Genomic DNA, 27,212 nt, shown 5'->3' on the forward strand with positions numbered 1-27,212 from the left:
TGGGGTGGAGGGGGCGAGTACTCGGGCCCTCTGGCAGCGGTCAGGACGGGCCTGCTGTTCTTCAGTTGTCTCGAGCGCTTTCTCACCAACGGGGGTGCCTTACCAGTGTCTACTTTTGGCCTGAAAGGGAAAACGAGAGACGGCACAGCACTAGCTACCCTGCACTCGGAGCTGGGCAGGTGGACGGAGGCCGAGAGTGTCTTTTTCAGGGAACTGGTCTGATTTACCCTCAGTGGTTAGTGACAAAGGCATGGCTTGGACTTGGCCCGGTGAGAGTGGGGTGACCAGCAGGTGACTCCATTAGTGAGCCCGGTCCCTTGGGGATTTGATGCTTTAAGAGGGCAGGCTCAGGAAAAGCATGCCTGCCCCAGCTGCAATCTAAGCATAACAAAAAGGCCACTGACAAGGAAACACACAGATTGGGTTTTGTGTGTGTGTGTGTGTATGCAGATGTGTATGTGTCTGCGTTTGTGTGTGTGTGTGTGTGTGTGTGTGTGTGTGTGTGCGTGTGTGTGTGCAGGTGTGTATATGTCTGCGTGTGTGTGTGCAGGTGTGTGTGTGTGTGTGTGTGTGTGCGCGCGTGCGTGTGTGTGTGTGTGTGTATGTGTGTGTATGTGTGTTTTTGGGGAGGGTCTGCCACGGCCAGTGCAAGTTCTATAAACAAGAAGACTCTGTGAATTCAAACCTGTCTTACTCTCCGGCACACACAGACCAGTATTGTGAAAGCCAGAAAGAGGAACTGATCTTCAGGATAACATTTTCCCAGCAGCTAATTCTTTACAAAGTCCACTCATTTGGAAGCAAATGCTTTATATGGGGGGGTTGGGGGTTGGATTCGGGGGGGGGTGTTGGGGGGCATGGACTACAGACTGGTGGTAAGTTGCAAAAGTTTTCAGAGCTCCCCCCTCCCACACGTACACACACACACACACACACACACACACACACACACACACACATACGGTCTCAGCTTAAAGATGTTTTCAGCTGTCACTGCTGGCAGTATAAGTGGTTCTTTGTTCCCTGAGTGCCGTGAAGGGCTGGCTTGAACCCCTCCTGCTCTCTGCATGCCCCCCCCCTCCACCCCCCCACCCCTCCCTCCTTCCGCAGAGTGAGAACACATGACACAGCTCCAAGCCCCTCCGGTGTGAGGTCACTCCTCAGCCTACCTGAAGGAGTCCCATTGTCCGGCTCCGCTCGCACACAAACACGGAATTTTGTGCAAGGTGAGCCCTGCAACTGGATCCCAGAGTTCCTCTGGCCTTGATTCCACAGGCTTGTTTTCACTGTCAACAAAGCACTTGTGAGAATTGAGGAGCAAAGTGTTCCTGCTCCCCTTGCAATAAAAGGAGCAAAAAAGTAGTGGTCTAAACTTAGAAACTTTCCTCTCCGGGCCCGCCCTATGGTTCTGTGTGCATTGTCCAGTAATATTCTCAAAACTGACCCACCGATTCATGTTGCTCAGCTGGTAAACCATACATCTTTTTGTTTAAAATCCTAAGGAGCAGGGGCTTTTTCAGACCGTTTACTAATATGGCATACGACTGGAGATAAAGTGTGCTGTAGGTGTGTTACGATGGTGTAAGACCAGAATTCATTTTCCCAGCCACTGATGTCTTCCACCTGATGCTCAACCCCCGACGTTGTACTTCTCGGTGTAAATCAATTCCCCGTGCGTGTCGGAGAAGCTGAATGTTTTAGGAGGTGGGATCAAGTTCACATCAAAATGTACCTGACATCCCTGTGGAAAGGCAGTGGAAGGGTAGGGAGGAGGGGTGGGGGCGGGGGGATGTCGGGGAGCAATCACCGGTAACAGGATATTACACTATATATTTTTAAAATGAAGGAATAAATCCAGAGTCCATGTGAACAAAGACACTTACATTATGGTCATCTTACAAGGGTGCATGACTAATGTGTCTTTGCAGATGTAAATATGAGAGGGAGTAGGTTCAGAAAATCACGAACAGATGATATCCTATTGAAATATTGCACACTAAGGTAATGTATCTCTAATAAAACAGAGATAATAAAATCAAAATATTTTATATATTTTATATATAAAAGCAGGCACTTTCAATTAAAGTTACCATTAGTAAAAATGTGCTTGTATTATTTGTTGCTCTGGCAAGGACATTTCCCCTCGCATTAACTGTTATTTGCAAGGCTGTGAAATGTTACTACGCGTTATTTATGTCCCAGCACCTCGATTTAAATAATAATTTGTTTCCACAGAAAACAAGCTTTGTGCAAAGTCAAGGACCCCGAGCCAAGCTTCTAAACTTTTGGTCTGGTAGAGGTGAGGAGTGTTGAATCAAATGCGTTGGCGATCCGGGGTGAGTATCCTGAGTGTGGACAAAAACAAACACTTAACACTCAGCCTGGAGAGAGGAACAGAGATTTATTCATGATGGAAATATCCTGGCCAGGCCACCTTCGTGCGGAAGAGCGGTCCGCGGTTTGGAGGGACAGTGGCTACCTGTCATGAACAGCGGATGGGGGGGGGGGGGGGGGTGTCTGCCAGAGGCGGTGGTAGCCCAGTGTGATGGAGCGGTGGTCTCATTTTTGGGAAAGGGGGGATGGAGGTGGGAAGGTGGGGGGGGGGGGGGGGGGGGGCAGGTGGACAGAGAGGTGCTGAAACTCAAGAGTTTGTGAGACAGAGGCACCCGGAATCCAGTTGCGGTAATGGCTGTTGATGCGCAATTTAGCCGATGTTGGCGGCTAATGTGTGACAGATGCGTGTAATGCTTCTGTGCGGAGCGGGCCAGGAGAAGGATGAAGCCCGAGTTCTCTGGGAGTGAGATAATGCTGACCCGGGAAGAGCCAAAGCTTTTTTTTTTTTTTACTGCTGCCGTCTCCGCTGCTGCTGCCGCTGCCATTCCCAAACCCGTCTTTAACCCTCTTCACTTCCGTAGGCCTGAGCGCTCTGTGGTCGACGCCGTTTGACATGCGAGACGTTCCCGTCCCTCGGCCTGAGAGCGGGCTTATAATCAAAGGCTGACGTGAATAAATATACCGTCCGCCTTTCAAGCTCGGCTGTACGGTTCGAGCGCAACCTAACACCATCCGTTTTTGCTCTCATCAAAGCGAAAATTGAGTTTAAACAGTTACATCCGTGACCGCCCGGCGAGGAATACGAGCTTGATGTTGAATTAAAAATGTTGTGACATCCCAGGTGTTACTGATTCAGGATCAGTGAAGTTTTTTTGGCCCGGTGAATATGTGAAGAAATGACTCGCTGGTCTGAGTGCTCATCTGTGACTCATCATGAAGCCCTGTGTATTAATGGGCTCTTGGAGACAGAAAGGTGTGCCGTGGGAGGTGAGTGACGGAGGGGGGCGGGGGAAGTGCAGTCGGCACACCCCCACAGTGAGTGACAGGGCTCCGAATCTCAGAGCGGTGTGCCACTCTAATCCCTCGCTTCCTGTTGTGTGTAAACCTAAGGCTTCCAAGAGGAAGAGCGGGGATTTATTTGATAATTGGACAGATAATACCTTCCTGTTGATTACCTGAAAGGGCCGAGGAAAGAGGGAGGGAGGGAAGGAGGGCTGGTGAATGCCTGTCCCGAGACTGGGCCCGGGGGGGGGGGGGGGGGGGGACCAGAGTGGGCCGCTCATCACAGTTTCTCCCTCCGCCCCTCCTCACCGCAGGGGCTTTCGCAAAACTCCTGCCGTGTCAGGGGGGTGGCTCCAGGGGGGAGAAAAGCAACGCCAGGCCCCGACGCCGCTGGCATCCGTGCTTCTTTGTGCTCTGAAACTAATTAGCTGTCTAATGGAGTTGTGTCAATAAACAGGGAATGGTAGAGCCCGGGGGCCTGGAGCCTGGAGCCCGAAGCCTTGGGCCTGGAGGCCAGAGGAGGAGGTTTGTGGCTTTGCAGTGCTGCTCACAGCCCCCACCGCCACGCAGCCTCCGCAACGACACCCTGCAATCAGATTGACTGCACACATATGGTCGCGGACTTCCACACAAAAAAGTGTCTCTGCGCAGATACTTTTATAGTGTGGTCATACGAAGCACAAGAGAGGCACGCAACACAGTTTGGGGATCGCTGGCGTCATTCAGAGGCGTCATTCAGCCAATAAAGCGGTGTGGTAAAATGATATTTACTTGCTTTGGGTAATGAAAACTTTCCACGTTGTGCTCCAATAGGCTCCCATCCTGGATAGGTTACACAGTCGCAAGGCTTCAGCCACGTCACTCTAGCTCAAAATAAGTTTAGCAACATTTGATTGTATGTTGATTTTGTCTCGGTTATCTGTCAGTGTAATAAGATTTATTTTCAGTGCAAAGGAGGTCCCTCCTGCTAAGATTACATTTGGTGTTTGTTTGCTCTTCACACCCTCTCTGACTAGAGCCTGATGAACCAATCTCTGGCCTACTGCCTCTACTTCCTGTGTGCACAGCAGGGCTTGGAGGGGTCAAGCAGGGCTCTTCCTGAACTCGGTCTGGGAATCCTTCAGTCCTCTTGAACTCAGCTTCTTCAGTCTTCCTGTGCTCTTTGCAGGAGTACTTTTACGTGTAGCGTTGCAATGTGTGTTGGATTCCGTGATCTAGTGGCGTATGGTAGTATACTTTGGCTTCCCTTGTCTAGTCAGGTTGCACAAGTTAAGTAAGTAACAAGTAAGGCTTGAAGTGTTGTGCTCACACCCACTGGTCTGGGAGAGTTGCTAGCCTGGTTTGACACTCTTGCTCATTTACCTTGAATGGATGCACTTCTGTTATATTGTGTTGGAATTCGCACTTGATAAATGAAGAGAGTCTGCTAAATGAATGTAATGTAATTTAATGCAATGTAAAGCGTGAGTCCCCCCTGTGCTCAGTGTAGGAGCTCATCGCTGTTTGTGCACAAGGTGTTTTGTTCTCCCTCACCTCTCCCATCAGAGATCCCGCTGTCAAAAAGCTCTGACAGAAGCTCTTCCATGCGCCACACAAAGTAATTTGGCCTTAATCAAAAAATGGATGAACGGGTGCCCTGGGGGTTTTGCTGTAGACCCATGGGAAATTTTTTGTAAAGGGATGTGGCCTTGAATGAGACACGTGGGAAACGAAGTTGCACTGTATTGGGTTTCTCCTCTTCCTCCTCCTCCTCCTCCTCCTCCCCCACCTTCCTCTCTCACGCCGATACGGAATCGCTCTGCTGGAATGGCTTGCGCTGGCTTTTGGGAGGAACGGGACGGGTTCCCATCCCTGGTGTTTGTGTCTTTCCACTTCAGTCAAATCTCTGCGGCTGGAGCTGGAGACTCAGAAGGCAGATAGAATCAAAGCGGTTTACTGTTTCACCGCTTTCACAAAAGCTGAAGTGGTCTTATTTCCGCCGTACCTTTGGCCAGAAAAATTGGGGCCCTGAGAAACCCCCCCCCCCCCCCCACCTCCCTGAATGAAATGTCATAGCTGTTGTGAGTTAGACGCTGGTCGGCACCATGACGGCGTCACAGTTTTTTGCGCTCCGGCAGCTGATAAAGAGAATCAGGTGGGGATTTAACGCAGGTGGCGTGTGAAGCAGAGAGGCCAGATCTGCGTTCAGATGTGAGAACGCCGGGCCCCCCCCCTTCCCCTCTCCCGACCCCCCACCCCCCCACCTCCCTTGTAATCCAAGCCAAATCAATTGCACTCCCTCGGCACCTCTGAAATTACAGTGCAATAAATAATCTTCAAACTGCGGCGGAACCATGGGGCCTCCTGTCTCCAGAGGAGACGGTGGCCGGCCTCCCTCCCTCTCCCTCCCTCTTGGTAATAGGAGAGGAACAAGACCCTGGGCCCTCGGACTCCCCCTGAAGGGCGCTGTGGCTCCAGTTTCTCGCCCGTGACCCCGGGACCGCTTCAGGTTATGTGATCCACTCTGTAGCGGGCTCCCCGGCTCTCGCAGGGAATCAGGAGGCTCCGATTTTATTCATTTTTCCCCCCTCTCCGAAATTGCTCCCCTGTCGGCTCACCCCGGTACAGACGCACATGGCTGCAGATCGCTTTTCCCTTTTTAATGGCATTTTCTAGGGTGTGGGGCAGGGGGGCCGAGCTCGACGAACAGGCACGGCCACTGTTGCAGCTGCATTCCAGTTGTGGCAGTTGAACTCAGATTGCTTTTCCATGAATTATAATTGGTGCTTTTTCCAAGCGCTCCTGTTTCGGGTTTCAGCCCATTGCATTCATGTAATGCTGTCGCCGCAGCCTTACTGTCCACTGTGGCGTTGGGTGCAGTCTGATATTTTCACTCACCTGTGACACACACACACACACACACACACACACACACACACACTATGTCTAATGTTTCCACCCCGCACGGGCAAGGCCTCAGACCGCACCCTTGCAAGTGAATGGCACAGTGTGCCAGCCATTGCTTCACCACAGAGAGACACTCAGAGCACGGTGCATGTCGTTCCCTCCGCCCTGTCCTCGCTGGTAAATACCAGATCAGTCACATCTATGGCCCCGGCCCTCGTTGCAGATTATTTAGTTAACTTGTATAATTCACATTGACTGGCAGGACAGGTTACGTAAGCAGTGGGGGGCAGAGGAATGTGATGTCCACTTAAGCCTGTGAGCCAGCGCTCTCTTTCTCTCTCTCTCTCTCTCTGTAATTTCTGCCCATTTACTGGGGTGACTGACTGTTGATTCACCAAGCACTTCCTATCTCCAGGCACACTGAGGGTATATCCACAGGCCTCTTTGTATGGACAAGTATCTAAATATTTCCTGGGATCAGGAGATACGGAGAGAGTACACAGATAAGGGCTCTCTATGTTATTTGCTGGATCAGGGTTCGAAGGCTAGGTTGTAAAACATTATCTAACCCTGATAAAGTGTGGAGTAGTTGGCGAGGCTCCAGTCAGTGATTGTTAACACTGGGAGGAGGGTGATAAACTCTTGTTTTGAATGAGTTAAATGAGGTTTTTTATATGCCATATTATTACCTAGTTCATAATTCATGTTTGGTGTATATATCATGAGTCAGGCAGTATGTGCACGGAGCACATGATTTAAACCCTCCTTATGTGTTCTCAGCAGTTGTCTGTAAGTGGGTCACAGTGTAGAGAGCTACGTAAGAAGGAGGATCTCTTTTCTGTCTGAGACTGTCTCTCTGAGTTGCGCTTTATTAAAAACGGGAATCAGTCTCAGTTCAGCAAATACAGCCAGCATATATCTTTCCCGCACAAAGACATGCATGTATTGCTTTTCTCCAAAAGAAAACTCCACCATTAAGGATTAATGGCTTGTAGCAAAGTTATAGCGCTCGCTGTCGGCTCTGTGAGTCAGCGATTGATAGTGTGAGCGCCATGGTCTCCTCTTGTCTGGGGCAGGGGAAACAGCCTGACTGTACCTTACAGCTCCTAAAGTGTCAGCCACCTAAAGTGACTGACACTCCTCATTAAGAGGTTATTTGACACACAAACACGGAGAGAGTGTCAGACATATGATAGTGTCCCCGGGCTTTGAGATTTGTTTCGGGGCGTTGCCACTGTCAAGAATCCCCCTCCATCTGACCCAGTCGCTCCCTCATCCTCCTTCCCCATGTAGGCCTGCACTCTCCCACACTCTTGTGTTGTCTCAAGCAGTGCATTCTGGGAAATACGTCTCTCACACAGGGTAGGTAATACACCGATTGGAATGACCGGTTTAGGATTGTTGGGAATATTACCTATACAGCCGCCCTGGGACAGACAGGGAGTAAAAACAGGGGTGGGGGTTTTGGGGGGGGGGGGTTGACATTGTCCGGAATGTGGCCTCTTTCGCTCGAATGACTGGTGATATACTGTGCTCACAGGCCAAACAGTCTGCTGCTTATACCAGCCCTTTCAAAGACAAACATGCCGGCCCTCGACGGGGCCAGTGGCATTGCCCTCTTTTACAAAAATTATGGATAAATTACGTTAAAGGGAATGAGTAGGAATTAGAGAGTCTGTGGCTATGAAGTCAGTGGGAAGTGTATAAACAGGTAACGTAAAAAACGGTAACCCTTGTAAGTCTCTCTGGATAAGAGCGTCTTCAAAATGCCAAAAATGTAATGTAAGCGTAATATAAGTGTGTTCAAACAAAAATAATCTGAAAACAATACAAATTCCAGGTGCTTCATCTGTAACATGGGATTGATAACCTAAATTGCCATGTTGATTACATGGTAAGGAGAGGGTGGCTGATACTGGTGGATTAATCCCTCAGACCCAGCCGCTGGTGGTGACATTGGCACCCTTTATTTGTGGAGAGTGAGAGCGCATGCACAAACGCACATAGAATTCAAAAGTGCAGGTAGTATGCAGCGGTCTCCTCTCTTGGATTTTTTTGGCATGGGTGCGCACTGAAGTACACTGCAAGGTAGCTTCATTTCCAAAAGGTGGCTTTCCCTTTGACTTTTGTCTCCCTCGTAATTGGCAGGAATTGCTCCTCTTAATTGTATACACAAGATCACCGGCTTTTGGTAAATAGACCCTTTGGTGGGAACTGCTTTTCTCGCTCGCGGTCATCACTTTAGAGACTGCACTGAGCAGCCTCACTGTTGTTTGTTATTTGGATGCATTAATCATACATATCCATTATCAGGAAATATGGTCTGGGAAAAAGGCTTCACAACACAAAATAGAGACAATTTTGTGTGGTTCAGCGAGCTACTATGGGAACAGGGTCCTTGTGTGTATTCTTGCTTGATCATGATGTGTTTATGAAACTGTGTAATGGATCGTAGTGAATCCATGTGGAATGCATTTGCGTTTTGTACTCATGAAAAGTGCAAGGTGAGAATTCACACCTTGGTGGAATTTTCAATGTCTGAGGACAACTGTGAAATTCCGTATCTGATCAGGATTTAGCAGACGCACCTCAGACCCCAGTGTTCAGTCATCACCTCATGACTACCTACACCAGAACATTCTCTGCTGTTGCCCCTTGATGGTGGAATGACCTTCCACACTTCATCCATTCTGCCTAATCCCTCAGTAGTTTTAAGAAACATCTGAAGACACAGCTCTTCTGCACTCATCTGATCACCTGACTCGCTACCACCTAAAGCACTTTCTTATGTCCTTTCTGTTACCTCAAAAAAAAAAATAATGGTTTAATGCACTTGTGTTTCTACCGGATAGCTTGTGCCTTGTCTGGCCAGCTATTGAAACTTGGTCATGCAGCACTTCTAATATTGTGATTCCATGTATGGCTTTCGAGTTGCGTGTTACTCTGCCTCACTTGTAAGTCATTTTGGATAAAAGGATCTGCCAAATGAATAAACGTAAATGTAAATGTCATGGCTGCCACTGGTGCACAACTGCTCTGGGGCTCACCACTGAGAATGCTGGGAAAAGCAAGCTCTACCCCAGCCACTAATCTCTGCCCAAACACCATGCTAATAAAGGGGATGGCAGACACAGCACAATGGGCTAGCCACACAGAGACCAGCAAGACAAACAAAGATGAGCGGCAAGCACACAGTGGCCCTCGGCCCTGCCCGTATTTCGCCTCTCTATAAACATGTGTCTGTCCCAGTGGCAGGGCTTTCAGAACGGGGGGAGGGCGCGGAGGGACTCGTTCTTTATTTTGGTTTTTGTGCGGACGCCGGAATTCGGTTTTCGACAGTGAACCTTTTGTGCTGCCCGATTTGTGGCGACCCCCAGGCAGGAACGGAGTCAGCACATAGGCACCACTGAGTCAACAGCGACTCTTCCAGCTCGCTGCCCTGGCCCGGCGGGGTCCTGTCCGCTCAATGGGGCCGTCCTGGGATCCGCCCGCGAAACCTGAATGGGCTCAGATCCGATCCGGCCGAGGGGGGAATGGGGGGGCTGTACAACAAAAGTCAACAAAAGGAACGTCCACAAACGATGGCTGCCCGTCCAGTTATCTACTCAGTTCACACAGCACACCGTGTGGAGGGGCCAGAAGGCCCGGACGTTGCCTCCAGACGGGACGTGTATGAGCGAGGTGCCATTCGCAGGAGGTGAACATTTTCTCATGCATGAGGGGCTATGTAGGGTTGGCGGGGAGATCTACAGAGCCAATCGGTGGCGCTCTGCTGTCTTATCTGAGCGCAGGCTGGGCATGCCTTGGGATCGTCAGGAACAAACGCCGCTGAACCACACAGCGTGAGATGTTTACCTCTTCTGCCTAAACACAAGAATGCAAAGCGTGCACATATGGGAGGGGAGTGAGGTGGGCCCCAGACAGCTTTGCCTTATCTCCCTCACCTGCCCCCTGACCCCCCCCCCCCCCCCCCCCCCCAAAAGCCAGCTGTGGCTGCCAGGTCGCGAGACAGACACTTATCAGCAGCAGCAGAAACAAGCAAGCGATGAGCCCGAATGGCTGATCTGCCTTCCTTTGACCATGATTTGTAACACATGAGAGATAAGCACCCAGGGCAGGGATGCTGTGTGGTGTTTGAAAGGCCAGCTCAGGAGACAGGGCAAGAGGAGGCCCCCTCTAAAAACCATCACACCAGCTGCTTGCACTCAGCCTCGGAGATCAAACACAATGAGGCCATACGTTAAGGTCACCTTTTCATATCACCTGTTTTGCTGTTTGAAAGCGCGATGTGGCCACTGGACCATTCCACTAATGGTACTGAGGTATTTCTGTATCTTTGCTATCAAACGATCCAAAAAACATGAGAGAGAGGGAAAACCAAAAGCAGAAACTGCCAGAGAGTGCTGCCAATACTGTGACAACGGGATGAAAAACATCATGCAAGAAATACGGACAGAATGCTTATTTTAAATTATACTTTATTTCATATAAAAACCAAACAATAAACAAATAAATTAGATATTTCTAAAATAATTCTCTTGAAGTCTCAAAAACAAGTTTAAGAACATTGTGATTGTTGCAATGGTATTGGGAGTACACAAATGGAATGTCATGCAATAAACCCAGATTTTTTTTGTATCACTGGACTTCAAAATGAAAACTGGGTACATCAGACAAACTCTTTATTGCTGTTGAACGCAGAGGTAATTGTTCAGATGATCAAAAACCATTGCATGGATCGACATCCGGATGTTGGTTTGATGTTTAGTTGTAGGGCATTAGTTGGTATAGCTGCCTTAGGGAAAGAGGTGTTTTGAACCGGGTTTAACAGTCACTACAATCATGACACATAAATACTTTTCACACCTCAACCACATGGGTATCAGTGTACAAGGAAGGCAGCCCCATTCCCCTGTAAGCTGAATCAGCCTTCATTGAGGACATTCTGCCTTCTGAATTTCCATCTTAACTCAGACTACACCCAGGGATAAAAGTGACCATAGCAGAACAACTGTAAAGCATTCTTTAATTCGCTCATGAAAAAAACACCAGACTTTTATCTTCGTTTTGGGGCGCAGTCTGCATTCCCTGAAGGAAATTTCAGAGCTTGCCTCTCCGAAAAGGACAGCATTAGCATTTGTATATTAAAAGATGTAGCTGAATAAAGCCGGGCAGCAGGATCCATTAGCATAATAAGGCTTTCTCATTTGCACACAGGCCCAGGCAGTCCCAGACCGGCCTACCCTGCAGTCACATCCATTACAGCTGCAAAGGTCCATTGTCTCCTATGTCCTCTGTGTGTCCCCCCAGCCCACAAACTGCACTGGTTAAAAGATTACAGGAAACAAAAGAGGGGGGGATTCCTATTTTAAATCAATCAATCCGGGTTTTCACATTCAGCTCAGTCCTATTCTTCCTCTACAGTACTGACAGTAGCAGCTACGCTACTCTCAAAAAGGAGTCCCATCATGCATTGTGTTTTTTTTTCCTTTCAAGGCAGGCCCTTTGACCATATTGTTCCTATGGAATGTTTTCGTACGTCACAATTAGTACCATAAGGCTTTAACCACGATGGCTTTGGAAACAGTTACTTATTATGGGATAGCTCTTGGAGGTTTTTTTTTTGGCTGAAGAAAATACTGACAGGAATGGTAATTTTGCTGTTTGCTGCACATTGGTTGCGGTTGAGGTGTCATACCACCTCACTGCAAAGCGCTTTGAGATCCATGAATGGCGCTGTATAAATGCAGTTTGTAATTATTTTATTATTACAATTAAATGCATAGTTAAAGAATATTATTTCCAGTACAATGATATGTGGTCAGAGATACATTATTTCTTCACCCAAATAATTCATCTCACATCATTCAAAATAATTTATAAAAGGTAACTGACTTTTTTCTCTTTGTGATATGTACATAAAAAATATTTTAATATTTAATATATTCACAGGAAATCAGAAATTCAGGCACTTTGCTGCCATTATAGCAACTTAATACAAGACGTCCTGAGATTTAAGACAATTTTTTTTTAAATACCGGATTGTAAAATAATCTTATATCTATATATATATTTATATTTCACAATGCTATCACCTTCTGTTTTATAACAAAATATATTTTCTTTCTTTTTTTTCTGTCTATTCTGGTTCTACATGGTACCAGATCTGGAGCTGCGCTATTCGCTCAAAGGAGTTTGTACATGAGGCCCACTGCCCATCTTTCCCAAGGCAACCTAGACTAAATAGCTTAGCTGAGAAAGAAAGTCCTGCTTCATTAAGAAGAACCTGAAAATACACTGCAGCCATTTTAATAGCCAGGTTTCCGCAGTGCCAAACATTGAGATAATGTTCTTGGGCGCAGAGCCAGAAACAACAATGCTCGTACCCCTTTTTTATGCGCGCATTTTGTTTTTAAAGCAAACTTTTTTTTCACCCCCGTGTAATGCCCTCAAGCCAGTGCCCGCGGCAACTTCGTCTTTGCCGACCGCTCGTTTTTCAGGTCTTCATCCTGGAGTGCACGTCGTGGTAGCCGAGGAGGCAGGGGTCGGTGGACAAGGCATCGTGGGTAAAGACCGAGTCGTTGTCCGAGGAGCAGGAGCTGGAAGTGTCCTCGCAAGACGGGGAGTACTGCTCGAAGGGCGTGGACAGGTCCAGGTACTGCAAGAGAGAACGCCAACGCGGGAGTTTAATCACTGCCTCATACACTGGGGATTCAGGCGTGACACTGAACTCTGAGGTGGGAGTCCTGCGCTCACCTCATCTGAGACTGCCAGCAGCACTCTGTCCAGCTCCTCCACGAGTTGTTTGAACGTGGGCCTCTGGGTGGGTACTGCGTGCCAACACTCCCTCATCATCATGTACCTGTCAAGGCACAGACCACATGACACACAGTCAGCGTCTTTCATACGAGAAATCCCACCGTACATACGGCGCAGAGACCTTGGAAGTTTCTAGAAGGGTACTGTACAAGTGTTACTCACAGTTCATGTGTGCAGTTGGAAGGCTTGTCCATGCGGTGGCCCTCCTTCAGCAGCTTAAAGAGCTCCTCTACCGGGATCCCAGGATAGGGCGAGCCCCCCAGGGTGAAAATCTCCCACATCAAGACTCCAAAAGACCACCTGTGGAAACGAGAAACGAACGTGTTCACAAGGGCTGGCTGAGGGCAGGCAAGAGCCTCGCACTCAAACAGCAAATACCAGCTTACAATGACTCTTGGCAGGAATGTGTATAGAGCCTATGCTCTGTTTTGACCCGGTCTTGTTACTCTGTTTGTTTTCACTCTGCGATGAATAAGAAGCGCATGCGAAAGTGTTGTATACAGGCTCCTTTCATATTGAGATTCAAACAAGGCCTCGGCGTCGCTCGCCCCCCAGTTCTAGCAGGTATAGGCCTAATTTGCAGGACAAAAGGAACCGGGGAGCATTCCAGCCTGGGAGATTCCAGCCCGGAGCTGGTCAGCTGACGGCCTGGCACAGCCGCAGGCGATTAGCTGGACTTACACGTCGCTCTGGTGCGTGTAGACTCTGTCGAACAAGGCCTCTGGTGCCATCCATTTCACAGGCAGCCGTCCCTGCGGGCGGAAAACAACACGGCTCTGTGAGTGGACAGTGGGGTTACCGCGCCGACGGGGCTGAATCGCCCTCCTTTTGATCCGCTCATACCCCCCTAACCCCCCACCTCCCCACCCCAGCCTCCCCCTCCCCCCCCCCCCCCCCCCCCCCCCCCCCCGTCCCAATTATCTCCCATTAGGCTTCCTGTCAATCCGGAGGGGCACTTCAAACATCTGTCTTTAAAAACATTAAAAGCTGCAAACAGCCACAACCAGGGGACACGGGCACACAATGAGAACTGTCACAATGTTTACGAGGATATGGGGGGAGCCGTTCAGAGGACGGAGCTGCACGGCGATGTGGCCCAACGGCACCGCTCATTACGGGGCGGCAGAAGAGCAGCCAACTCACGTTGGTGGTTTTCTTGTAGTAGTCGATCTGGTGCACTCCCCGTGCCAGGCCGAAGTCCGCAATTTTCATCACGTTGTCCTCCGTCACCAGAACATTCCTCGCCGCTAAATCTCGGTGGATGCACTGTCAAAAAAAAGAAAAGGAAAATATATCATGTCAAAACTCTAACTTCTTTTTTCTTTCAAGTTCAGCTCTTCCAAAAGTTAAATAGCAGATGATAGCAGCAATTTTCATCATTTATATTCCACCCATTCAATTGTCTTAGTTTAACTGAATATTTAAGGCTGCAGTGAGGTCTGCAGTATCACATTACAGACACAGAGAAAAACAGACCCAGAAGTACAGGGGAGTTAAAATGATTATGCCTCAATTTCTAAATAAAGTATACAGGCTGAGTCAACACAGAGAATGTGCATTTAGAAAATTCTGGAATTAAATCTAGCTTATATGGGTTTGGGGTTCATAGAAAAGACAACAAAATCTGTTTGCCAGATTGAATGGATGTCATTAAGTTTATTTCAGTGTTTCATTTTAAATGGGAGCAGCGAGCAGAGGCTCAGAAATGAAACCCCTGGTTTGCGGTGTGTAATGGGAGGGTTTCAGACTGCTGCATTCTTCGCGGGCCACAAAGAACCAATAACAGGACGTGTCCACCGATGGGTCTCTGCGCCTGTTTGCTAACGGATTTATGGCAGTGCTAAAACAGACAAAGCCCGCTGAGACGGACTGGACACGGCAGTAAACACCGCTAAGCCCCCACTCATCTGTGGAATTTCTGCAACAGCATCCCCCGTAAAAGCCCGGGTTGATAAGAGAAACCAGACCAGCGGATTTGACCAGAATGTTGCCCCCAATGGCAAAACTCACCCTTTTGGAGGCCAGGTACTCCATGCCCCGTGCCACCTGGTAGGCGCAGGACAGCAGGTCTTTGAAGGTGAGCTGCTCCTCGGGCACCTTGGTCACGTCGAAGGTGTAGTCCATGCCAGGCGGGCGCCGTGCTCGCAAGTACTCCCGCAGGCTGCCCTTGGAGGCGTACTCCACCAGCACGTACAGCGGACCTGAAGGGTTCAAACGACCGGCCGCTACTTAGACTTTCAGAGAAGGAGGATGAGGGCCTTCCGGAGGCCACGACCATCATTGAAAAAGGCAAAGAGAGGCCAAAGAGAGGAACTCACCATCTTGCGTGCACACGCCAAGGAGGTTGATTATGTTCTTGTGCTTGTCCATCACCTTCATGAGCTCCATCTCGGAGATCAGGTCAGCCAGGTCTTTATCTGTGGCATCATCTGGGGAGGGAAGGAGGGAGGGAGGTTCTTCAGTTGGCCGCAAGCACAAACAGCAAGAGCATTCACATTTAAACTAGCCGATTCTCTTCAGAGAGACCTCCCCGAAAGACCTACATACCCTTCAGCATCTTGACCGCCACTGTCGTCACCTGGTCCGGATTGTCCTTATTGATCCCATAAGCCTCTGCCCTCACCACTTGACCAAAGCAGCCCTCTCCTAGGGGCTTCCCCAGGGTCAAACTAGAGCAAAGGACAAGGAGAGGGGTCAACAATGCTGCAAAGGGACATGGTAAGACTGTGCTGTGGAATGTCGGCCTTGTTCGGGACTCACTTCTCCCGGGAAAACTCCCAGTCGGGGTCAAAGGGCAGCTCAAACTCCATGACTCCGGCCAGCATGGGAGAACAGCTAGAAGACAGACGAGCCACCCGCATCAGGGAAGCGCTGGACTTTCCTGAAGAGTTCGACTCCACCGAGTACTGGAGGGAAAAATAACAGACAAGAACAGGCATCGTCAGGTCAAGATGCACTCAGAAGGCTGTAGTGAAACCTTTCTCCACACAATTTCGCATCTCTATGGCTCTGCTCGAAACCTCACCTGTCTGCGAAGGGGGAATTTGGAGAGTTTCTGCACGGGGAGAACGTCAAACGGCTCTCTGCTGGGGTTGGCCTGCATGCGGCACAGCACCACGATCACGATGGCCATCACCAGAGCCAAGAACCCCGAGGCGTAGATGATGATGTCCGTGTACTTGGTCTCCATCAGATCCACCTCCTCAGCCACGTCCTCCTCTGCAAAACCAATGCAAAACAGAAACCTGATATGAGGACTGCATCAAACCCAAGCAAACACAATAACACAACAGCTGGTTATGGGATGGTCCACCAGCGTGGTCTAACCATTGCATTTTTTACATTACATTATTGGCATTTAGCAGGCGCTCTTATCCAGAGCTACTTACATTGGTTAGTTTTTTACAATGTTATCCATTCATACAGCTGGATATTTACTGAGGAAACTGTGGGTTAAGTACCTTGCCCAAGGGTACAGCAGTAGTGCCCCAGTGGGGAATCGAACTGGCAACCTTTCGGTTACAAGCCCTGCTGCTTAAACAATATGCTAACCGAAGCGTACCTGACAGAACGGTGAGCCAGGCTGACTGGTAAGAGAATCCGATAGAGTTCCCAGCCAGGCAGGTGTACTCTCCTGCGTCCTCCATGGTGACGTTGGTCAGGTACAAAACCTCCACCTCAGACATGTTGAGGCTGCCCGTCTGCAGAAAACACAGCAGAAAAAAAAAACATCCATCACCATACCCTCTCCCTTGAATTCAGAGGTGGGAAAATACAGGATGATTGGAATGAGGAGGTCAGGAGGGGGGGGTCTCTCCTCTGTTACCTTTAAGATCTGGACGTAAGGGATGCCGTCGGGCCCGTAGCGGCTGCCGTTCTTCTCAATGTGCTTCAGCCACTGGATGTGGGGCTGGGCGTCGCTGTAGACCTTGCAGAGGAACTGCACGTCGCTGCCCACCACAGCGGTGGTGTTGGCGGGCAGGCCCGCCTGCAGGATGGGTCGGTGTGGGGAACGCTCTGAAACCAGGAGAGGGAAGGTTAGCCTGCACATCCAGGAGAGCCCTCTGTCCTGGAGCGGACAGGGAAATCTGCAAATGAATTCAAACTGCAACCAGCAGGGCGGCCGGTGCCAGCTTGCTTCACATGGTGCAGACACTTATGAATTCTAACGAGAAACAAATGCACTCTAACCATTAAAAAAAGAGAAATCAATATCTGCTAACTATTTACTCCATCAATAACGAGAGGGAGTCGAGATTATTTTTGGCTGCGGTGACTCATTCTTTGAAATAATTGCCACAAAAGTATAAAAAGAAACACGTTAATTAGGAATACTAATCTGATCAGATAGCCAAAGGAAGGGGAGATAAGCAGCAGTTCCAAAGCTGGCCAGACAAACACAAATTGGTTCCATTAGGGGAGTCTGCAGCCAGGCCGATGCAGTGGGGCCACTTTGAAGTTGCTGGGCTTTTTTTTTTGTATGCCTGCTCTTTTCCCCCCTCCGCCGCTCGGAGACAGCAGTTGACCCCAAACCGGACTCTTTAACAAACAGGTCTGTCACAGGTCAGGTAGAAAACCGGCCTGGACGCTCCAGCACGCTGCGCTTCCAAGCACGTCCCGTACGAGCCGACGCCAGGGGCTAGCTCCCCTTCCCCCCTCTCGGCGCGCCAGCCTTTATTGCCCAATTCCCAGAGCCGATCTTAAATATCTCAGCAGACATCTAAAGCTGGGAGTGAATTCCTGCACCCTGCCTGCGCGGCTCCACGGACCTTTTTTAGGGAAGTTTTTGTTTGCTTTCTTTCCTCTTCCGTTTTCCTCGTAACACAAGAAAACAGGAGCTTGTGGCGGGAAGGTGGTGTGGCGGGACGCTAATTACTTGTGGCATGTGTTGCGCTGTGTGTGCTGCCGGTGGCTCCTGGCGGAGACACGGGCCGCTGCCCGGTCGGAGGGGGTGAGACGCAAAGCTCGAGACTCTTACCCAGCACGTCCAGGATGTAGCTGTGGGTGATGGAGCCGTACTTGTTCTCCACCACGCATGTGTAGTTCCCACGGTCCGACGGGACCACACTCTCCATAACCAGGCTCCAGTGCTGGTGCCTCAGCTGAGGATGGAAACGCAGAACACATTACATTATTGACATTTAGCAGATGCTCTTATCCAGAGGAACTTACATTTTGTACATGTTATCCATTTATACAGCTGGTTATTTTTATTGAGGCAATTCTGGGATATGTACCTTGCACAAGGGTACAGGAGCAGTGAAATTGAACCAGCAACCTTTTGTTTACAAACCCTGCTCCTTACCACTATGCTACACTGCCACCCATAAACCTGTTAACTGCACACCTGGGAACATTCACCTGCAGGCTTGGAGGTTGCAGTGGAAATAAAGACAGCATAGCTAATTGATATCTGCCTTTCTTTCGCTGCAACTTTTTTTTATGTTTCTGAGGGACAAAGCTAGCTGCTGAAAGCTCTCTGTGTAAACACACCAGTAAAAAGCCAGTGCCTTAAAGAATCTGGGCCAGACCCTATCAAGGCCATTGGCTGCAACCCTACCATGTCGAGGGTGTTGAAGAAGGGACTGATTTCGATGAAAGACGTGAATGTTCGCAAACAAAAGACCCCGGGGAGCAAAACCGAAAGTTGAGTCACGTTCCTGAACACACCTCTCCTGCTCTCTCTCTCTCAGGCAAGGGCAAGGGGAGAGGAGGCCCGGGGAGCTTACCTTAATGCCTCCGATACGCTGCTCCCCCCGGAACTCGCGCCCGTTCTTCAGCCAGCGGATGGTGGGCAGGGGGCTCCCCATGGCGGGACAGCGGAATTTGACAGTGTTGCCGGCAGGAACGGCGTAGAGCTTCTTCTCCATGCGCTGTGTGTGTGTCCAGTAGGGCCCTAAAGGAGCAGTGTAAGAATGTGTGAGCTTTAGCCGTGCTGTCAGTGTCATTCACTGACACACTAACTAACATCATTAATAGTGTTATTATTATCATCAATGTCATTATTAGGACAATATTCCCATCTTGACGAACGCTCCTGTTTTTGTGACTGCGATTTCCTTGGATACTCCAGCAAAGTAGAGATTCATGTTCCCAACACACTCTTCTGTGAAATGGCTTTTTCTTATTATTAATTTATACATAAATTTTCAAATATTTAAATATTTTTAAATACACAAGATTAGTATGTAATGCTATGACTCACCCCTGGTGAAGTAGACCTGCTCATTCTCAATTTCAGTCGACGTATCTTCCAAACCGTTGTCTTCATCGTCGTCACCCGATCCCAGTGAGTCTGCAACACAGAGCCCTTTATTTCAGTTTGTGTGACTTCTATTATTGTAAGAAAACCACAGACTTCCGCACTGGGAATAATGCATTACCAGCCACAGTGATGGTGAAGTTTCTCAGCGGCTCCCTGGTGCCCCTCAGCACGCACACATACAGCCCGGAGTCCTCGTACGTCACGTCCGTGATCTCCATGACGGTGGAGCGGATCTGGATCCGGGCGCTGTGCGTGACCCGATCCTCACCCTTGTACCAGTGGACGCCGCCCGGGCGGTTGGTGTCACAGCTCAGTTTGAGGACATCTCCAGGTTCCAGCAACAAATGCTCAACAGCGTCCTCCACCTGATCCTCAGGGAGGTCTGGGAAAACAAAACGAAACCACAGCGGCTCATCTCAACAGCTCATCTCCACAAACGAAAAAAAAGGGAGGGGGGTGCCTATCACCCGAGCATGACCTTTCAACTCTTGCCTCCATTCTTTTCCCCACAACACACAAAGAGAGGTTTCCATGGAGATGAAGGACCACCCCCCCCTCCCCTTTTTCCCCCTGTTGTTCTGTCTGTGTGGATCATTGTGGGACTGAGAGCGGGTTGCACACTCAGCCTGACAAGCTGACAAAGAGTGTAATGAACATGTCATAGCGTGACGGAAACCGGGGCCGTGCAACAAGTTTGCGGAGTGAAATGATTGAGTGAAATGACTGGGTGGAACTGCGGGCGCGGCCCGCTAACTTTGAGACCCAGGGGATGAGCAGCGCTCACGCCTGGAAACTAACCTCCCCACAACCCCCTACCCTCTCGCAGCGGACTTACCGGCTGGATGTTCGGTGACTGTGGCCGGTTCTGGGGTCCAGGGAGGGAGGGGCTCTGCACAGAACAAGGAGCGAACTGTGAATACACTAATTACGCACTGTAAACCAAGCAGGATCACTGAATGTTTGCACTTCTCAAACAATCGCCCCCCACAATTGCCACTGAACTGAACATAAAAGGGCGCTTATAATGTTTAGAAACATTTGAACGCTGCTTCCCACACAGACACTGACAGCGTACCCGGTAAAACCTGCAGCCAGGCAGACTGCGAGGTCTGCATCACAGAGTTCTCTGCCCTGCATATGTACTCTCCTGCATCCTCCAGCGTGATGTTGGAAAGAGGCAGAATGTTGACTTTGGAGGTGTTGCTGAGAAGAGGCTGCGCAAATCAAAATGAACCAGAAAGGGTATTAGCTTCCTGCAACGGCAAAACATTATCCCCAAGACCCTCTAAATCCTTCATTTCCAAATGACCGGCAATAGTATGTGAATGATTTTTAGCATTTTTTTTATCCTTTCAAAGGTAAATCTTACGTATGTTACCTACATATATTCCCATTAGGGCAATCAGCATAGCTATAAAACACTTCTCCCTCCCTTTCATTGTATAATTTATCTCTTTTCCCCCCAATTTCACGATATGCCAATCATAACCTGTATTGCTCATCTGTTGTACATTCTGTGAAGCCCTTACATCTACCTTACAGCACTGTACCAGGTCAAATAAACTGATGGACTGATTGCTTGAATGAACAGCTTTGCTTACCGACAGAGGCCTAAGGAGGGGAAGGCCATCTGAGCCCAAGCGTTCACTGTCCTTCCTGAACCACTGGATGCGCGTCAAGGCCGGCCTGTGAACTTTGCAGTGCAGATTCACCCGGCCCCCGACCACCACCGTAGCATTCTCAGGGTATCCTGGCTGGAGAAGGGGGCGTGAATGTCTGGGCTCTGGAGAGGGTAGGGGGGGAGGAGAAAGGGGGGGGGGGCAAGAAAACACAGCCCAGGTTCAGTTTACTTTTGGACGTTTTCACCACAAGCCCCCCGCCTTCTGCCTGGTTTTCATTTCAGTGCTGACTCCCGATGAAGTGTCACGATAAGCCGGGTTAGCATGTCCAATCCCAACAATTGGTTCATACACACGCCCAGCCACGCTGCAGAAAAACTGCAATTCCAGGCCAATTTCCTGTCTAATTGCTTCCTGCGAGTCTTTCGTCGAAGGGCAATCTGTTCTCCCCCCAGGAAAAAAGGGTAAAAAAGCGAAACAAAACAAAACACCACTCTCCTTCACTGGTCCAATACACGGAATACACATAAAGATAGAGAAAAGATTATCAATGCCAAGGCAAGTGAACAGCCTTGTCCTGTTCAGCCAAAAACAGCCCCCTTCATAATATACCAAATTTTCTACTACTCTTAACTAGACACATGATGGCTTGTTGCTGAGTATGCAATGCCCTGTAAACAGAATACAGCCAGCCGAGTTGCAAGTGTTGGAAACAGTGTAAGGAGCTTGTGCAAGGTGAGATATTTCAAATGGACACCCTCACCCCACGCCGTTCTGTGAGATGGGGTGACAGACTGACCCCCTGCGTCCCCCAACATGCCTGGCCCTGGGGGACAGGCCCACCCCCAACCGAGATGCATACACACGCTGATGAACTTGCCAGGGTTCAAACTGGACTCTGACCTCTCTTTGACCTTTAGGGAGGGTGTGAAATCCCAGCCCCGAAAAGGAGAAATAAAAACAAAAACAAAATTTAACACAGAATTTAAATCACGCAAATGGCTTGTGTGCCAAATGGGTCAGGTTCACTGTCTGAAAGCACAGTGAAATCCAGCCCCACGTTTCAGTTTTTGGGGAGGCAGTATAGATGAGGTGGCTTTTTCAGATGTGGCAACTCTTTTGTGGGGAAGAGGAAGGAGCTCACTCCCGTGAGAACCACTGACAGACGACTCGTTTGCCAATTATTCACAACGATTACCTCTCCAGTGCAACAGATGCCTTTGTTGCGTCTCGCCGCAGTTGAGAAACACAGGATACTTCAGTGGCGAAGATTACTACACAAACCAATAATTAACTCATTACGGTTTCAACAGGCAAGCCACATTATCTATGAACTTGACTTCACTTGCAAGCCAGACAGGTTCTTGTGGTAAGCCGGGTCACAACTGAGAGGTGTTTTTGTGGACATGGCTGTCTTGACAGACCCATGCACTGCTTTCATGTGTGTGATACACTTACTTACACTTCATTTTATAGGTTCAGATTCCCTGGACTTCTTCCCAGGGGCAGAATGCTAGAGTTCACAACTACTGCTTGTTTCTTTTTTTCCTCCCTTTTTCTCTCTCTTTTTTTCCCTTCAGTGTGAACTGGAACTTTCCTTAGGTGGCTTTGCCTCCTGAATTATTACTGTCATTAAATGAGTGTAATGTCTTCTGGCAGCGACTTAGTGATGCATTGTTGGGCCTCTCCCCAGGGTCTCACCGCCCTCACAAGTCCCCCACGGTGGGAGTGAGCTTGCAGGGGATCAGAGACAGGGAAACATAACGACCAGCTCATCAGGGGCCTCGGGAGCCACAACTAACCCCCACGCCAATCGGTCTCAGCTGCCTATGTGTGTGTGAGGCCAGAGCAACTCTGCCTCACTACTGCGAACACTTTCTCTTCGGCCAAAACATATGAGCGCTACTTCTGTGAGTTAGGGTAAAAAAAGGATGCTCGGAACTCTTTTAAGGATGACTCAATGAAGATATCAGATATCAGACCCAGCTCCTGTACACCACAAAAGCTGCCTCTTTAGCAGGACCATAGCCTCTTGCTAAGCGCACAACATAATCACACTTAAATCTGAATGAATGACTGTAGCAGGTAATAAACGGAATGCATTTGTAAAGCATCAATGGGAGCCCCCCACCCCCCACCCCAAGCCCCTGGCACCAGGCCAGACAGATTTACACTTCCGTGCCTGAGGCCTTTGGCAAGACCGAATAGCACAGTTAACAGCACAAAACACAAGCAGAGATTACTCTCTAAAAAACGTTACGCCGCTTCTATTTTCTGCTGCATGATATGCCAGGTCATAATTACAGTCATCATGACCGCAAACCTATTTAATTAACTCCAAAAAAACACATATTATAATGAATGAATTCATAACAGATACATTGCATACGCATGATTCCATCTTAGTGTGCTCGGCAAACTATATCTTGGATAAATAAATAAAGATATAAAAGCAAGAATATGAATTTATATATTTGTTTGACTGTCCTTTTTAAAGGTTAATGCATGAAAGGATTAGTGATCGTTTCATTTGTCTTGTCTAGTATGTAAGATAACTCTTAAATGAACCAGAAGTGTAATTTAACTTATGCTGAACTGCAGCGCTTGAATGTGGAGCTGCACGGTGGCTCTCTGTTGGCTGGTATGGCACAGAGCCGCCTAACGTGCTGAAGCTAGACTTTGTTAAAGTTTTAACAGAAGTCCTCTGAGTTGAGCTTCTCCTTAAAATAGTGAAGTACAGAAGAAAATCAAAAAAATACTGTAGGAACCAACCTTTCATTCTACCATCCTCTGTCAGGACTGGTTTGGCCAGGACACCATCTGCCAGGCCGAGGATAAGGACACAGAACTGGCAGGCGATGATCATCTTGCGGAGGTGATGTGTGTGCGTCTTGTAGTAAAGGGGAATGGGGGGAGGGAAGGGGAACCCTTCAGTTTTCGGTTGCCCTCAGACACTGTCTCCTGGCATTGGCGAGCTCAGTTTACACCCCAGTGACTTGTAAGCTGCAAAAATATAAATAAATAAAGTTAATCACATACAGCTCTCACAACCCACCCAAATCTGATTTCCGCGCCCCAGTCTATCTTGGCAAGGCTGCAAGAAAAATATTCAACTTGAGTTTTTCAATACATAACGGAAATACAAGAAAGGACATTTATATATGAGGGTTTCAGGAATCCTTTTATTTAACCACAAATTCCCTAACTCCCAAGTCACCATTGTACGTTCGGCACTCTCCATCCTCTCCATGAATAACGGTAGGTATGAATGTGAGGCTGTTGCTTGTGAATAGGTGTACTTGGCTGTCTGAATAACGACCCGTTACAAAGGAAACACTTGAAAGTTGCCGGAAAGCCAGGGGCACATGGTGATAAGTGATGCACTCAACATTACAGACACTCCCATCTTTTCACAGGGAGTAATTTTGCGGAGATTTTAATTTAACTTCATAGATTCATCATCCATTTAGCATGCTGTTAATGAAAATATGTATGAGTCTGGTTGATCTGTGAGTCAACATCCAACGTACCATGCTGAAAAACTGCTGAACTGTAACCTATGTAAGTCGCTTTGGATAAAAGCGTCTGCTAAATGAATAAATGTAAACGTAAATGTAAAAAGATTGGCGGCTGTAGGCAGTGTGCGTGTCTTGTGGCGTATTTAACCTAAATTTAACAAGACTTTGGGCTAATTATATAATGTACATATTCTGCCTTTCAAATTTTACAGACAACTGGAGAATATATATATATGTGTGTGTAGCAATAAGCAGTGGCCCAGTTCAGTTATCATGTATCCACGTTGTTTTCCTCCCAAATAGATGCCTTTTCGAACAGTGCAACGCAGGAAAGAACTGGCCATTAGCGCACGAGCACTTGTTGTTTTTTTGTCCTTCACCATAGGGTGGGAAGAGCGTACAAAAAAACATTTGACAAGTCGTATGAGGAAGACTAAACAGAGATTAATTCATTGGTGCTAACTGTACTGGCCGTCAAACCAGCATGTTACAGGCGCCAGTCAGGGTGCGCGCTTTCAACTGCCATGTGCCTGCTTTTCCTTACACACCACGATCGCGAATTTTAATTTAGTCTTGGAATACCTTTATTGCTCTGTGCTAAGAAATCTCACAAATGAATGGAATTCGTAAGCGCCTTAAGATGAATAACGTATTCACACCTGTTTACTGCGGAGTTCGGCAATGAATGAAGTGCATTTGTGCGAATCATATAATACCTAAACACTACAAGCCAAGTGCATTTAACCTCATTGTGCGCAAAATAGTTTAATTTAATTATGCCTTAATCCGGTCCATGCGGTCCGGTTTAATAATGTCACCCCCGAGACCGTTACAATACATTAACCACAAATCAAAGACCAGTCTTCTGCTCTGTTACATTCCAACAATTGCTTGGTTAAATTTTAACACGAGCGCAAACAGCACAAAAAGTTCCGTGGGCTGTACAATTCTGTCAGAGCGCTGTTCAAACTGATCAATCAGGGAAGGAAACTGTAAACTCTGCCATTCTGTCTCGTTGGAAGTAAGCAAACGGATCTTAACGCCTCGAACATAAAGACAATATTTATGGTTCGATCCGCGGTTTTACAAAAAAGTGCGATCAAACAAAAAACGAGATGAAAATGTGGTGTTAGAGAGAAGCGTGCATGAATTATACGCTGGGGAATCATTGTGAAATGAAATATGGATCCACAGAGGAAAACAAGTCACTGATGAGACTAGCTTTGCCGTGGTCTCCATGCAGAATTTGACTGAAACACCAAAACCGGCTGATGCGGATGATTTGGATTTACCTTGTAAATCATATGACGCGAGACGCTTTTTTACCGGTATCGCTAGCCCCTCTGAGGTTTCAATGAGAGTCATCATAATAACAACATGATATCATCTTTGATACATGAAAAAACATGCAATCCAGAAAACGTGAATTCAAATAATTAGTTATGTGCAGCTAATTTGTGATGCAATACAGCAACCCGGTAAGTACAGAAGCACACATCACATTCAATATCGCTTTCTAAAAGACGTTTAATTACCTTTCCTTCTGCTCTTGGTGATAGAAGTTCCTAATTCTTTCCAAGATGTTTTATAATTGGAACCCCCATTGAAGGCTTATTTCCACTTTTTCCCCAAAAAACGATCTTTGGTGATCTTCTGTCTGCCCGGTCGGAGGGGAAAACGCCAGAAGTACAACTATAAATCCATCAAAAAACCAAAACAAAGCCCGCTTTGCCGACCGGGGATGTGATCCTTGGTACGCTGCTCAAAGTCCAATTCAACCTTCTGATTAGATTTTCACAGCGAAATAAAGCCACGGCTCCGCTCTGTGCAAACTCATAAGGCAAAAAGTGCCAAATCCATTGGAAGAAGTTACCGCAGAGTTATCTGGCGGCTTTTCTTTCCCTGTGGCGGTACCGTTTAAAATGCTCCGTAATTTTGCACGGGTGAAAACGAAAGATATCTCCACTGCAAGATGTTCAGTCCATGGGATGCTCCCGTCTACAAAGTGTGGAAATAAAATGTAGCACGTAGTGCGCTAACAATGGAACAGATGCTAGTTCTTTGCGCTGTTTTAGCTCGCCTCTCTCTCTCGCTTACAGTCTGTTCCCTAATGGTTCGTCCCGAAGAACTTAAAGCATTTAGAAATCAGCCAGCCTAAATCTCAATTAGCGACTCTCTGGTTACGCCGCAGAGGTGCTCCTAGCATTTTAGTGCCAATCCAACTCGGGGCTGTGTGAGCACAAGAGTCACAACAATGGACTAAAACGAGAGAGAGAAAGGGAGGAGGAGGGGGTAGGGTTCTGTAACCCCCACCCCCCAAAATAATCCCTCACGGGCAGCCCTCAGCGACAAATAAAACCAAGATCCGCGCCGCACAACGAGCCCCATTCACTCTCAAATTATACGACTGCTTCTGCAACGGTCAGTGTTTTCGTTGCGTTTTCTTCAGAATTTCCATTTGTCGTAGTTTTCGATGTGCGCCTGATGTATTTGTTAATATAGGCTCGCTTAATTTAACTAGAAATTATGAAATAATTAAGACATTAATTGATACCGGCAACCTCAAATTCATAAACTGTATGTAACAGGCTACATATAACAAAATATATATTTTATCCTTTGCTTTTTTGCATTGAATATAACCTTTTAAGATGGTCTGTTATTTACAAATTGTCTACAAAATTGTGTTTTTTTTAGTTTTTGGGGGGGAAGATATATTAGAATTAATATATATTATTAATTCTAATAGTCTTCTAATAAGATATATTA

At 48.0% G+C, this 27,212-nt stretch overlaps 1 protein-coding gene across 1 annotated transcript; it reads right to left on the reverse strand.

The window, feature by feature from the left end:
* Window positions 1-12,318: 12,318 nt before the first annotated feature.
* Window positions 12,319-26,995, reverse strand: fgfr4 (fibroblast growth factor receptor 4). Its single transcript, XM_036523379.1, has 21 exons — window positions 25,979-26,995; window positions 23,698-23,928; window positions 20,908-21,089; window positions 20,382-20,520; window positions 20,142-20,195; window positions 19,425-19,688; window positions 19,247-19,336; window positions 18,771-18,937; window positions 18,020-18,143; window positions 16,868-17,058; window positions 16,604-16,742; window positions 16,067-16,260; window positions 15,802-15,947; window positions 15,589-15,710; window positions 15,360-15,470; window positions 15,052-15,242; window positions 14,185-14,307; window positions 13,723-13,793; window positions 13,204-13,341; window positions 12,979-13,084; window positions 12,319-12,880 (listed from the first exon to the last, which is right to left on the reverse strand). Exons 2-21 carry the CDS (start codon window positions 23,789-23,791, stop codon window positions 12,719-12,721), a joined length of 2,808 nt encoding a protein of 935 aa, XP_036379272.1. The 5' UTR covers window positions 23,792-23,928; window positions 25,979-26,995; the 3' UTR covers window positions 12,319-12,718.
* Between the last annotated feature and the right edge of the window lie 217 nt (window positions 26,996-27,212).

Source organism: Megalops cyprinoides, chromosome 3 (genome assembly GCF_013368585.1).
Source record: "Megalops cyprinoides isolate fMegCyp1 chromosome 3, fMegCyp1.pri, whole genome shotgun sequence".
NCBI classification, from domain to species: Eukaryota; Metazoa; Chordata; class Actinopteri; order Elopiformes; family Megalopidae; genus Megalops; species Megalops cyprinoides.

What these genes read in the sequence shown, in the direction of transcription:
- fgfr4 (XM_036523379.1), bottom strand. Translation starts at nt 23,791, where the DNA reads ATGATCATCGCCTGCCAGTTCTGTGTCCTTATCCTCGGCCTGGCAGAT. An exon ending in GCAGGTCTACTTCACCAGGG is followed by an intron (nt 18,938 to 19,246) that starts GTGAGTCATAGC and finishes CTGCTCCTTTAG; the next exon opens with GGCCCTACTGGACACACACA. An exon ending in TACACGCACCAGAGCGACGT is followed by an intron (nt 13,342 to 13,722) that starts GTAAGTCCAGCT and finishes TCGTTTCCACAG; the next exon opens with GTGGTCTTTTGGAGTCTTGA.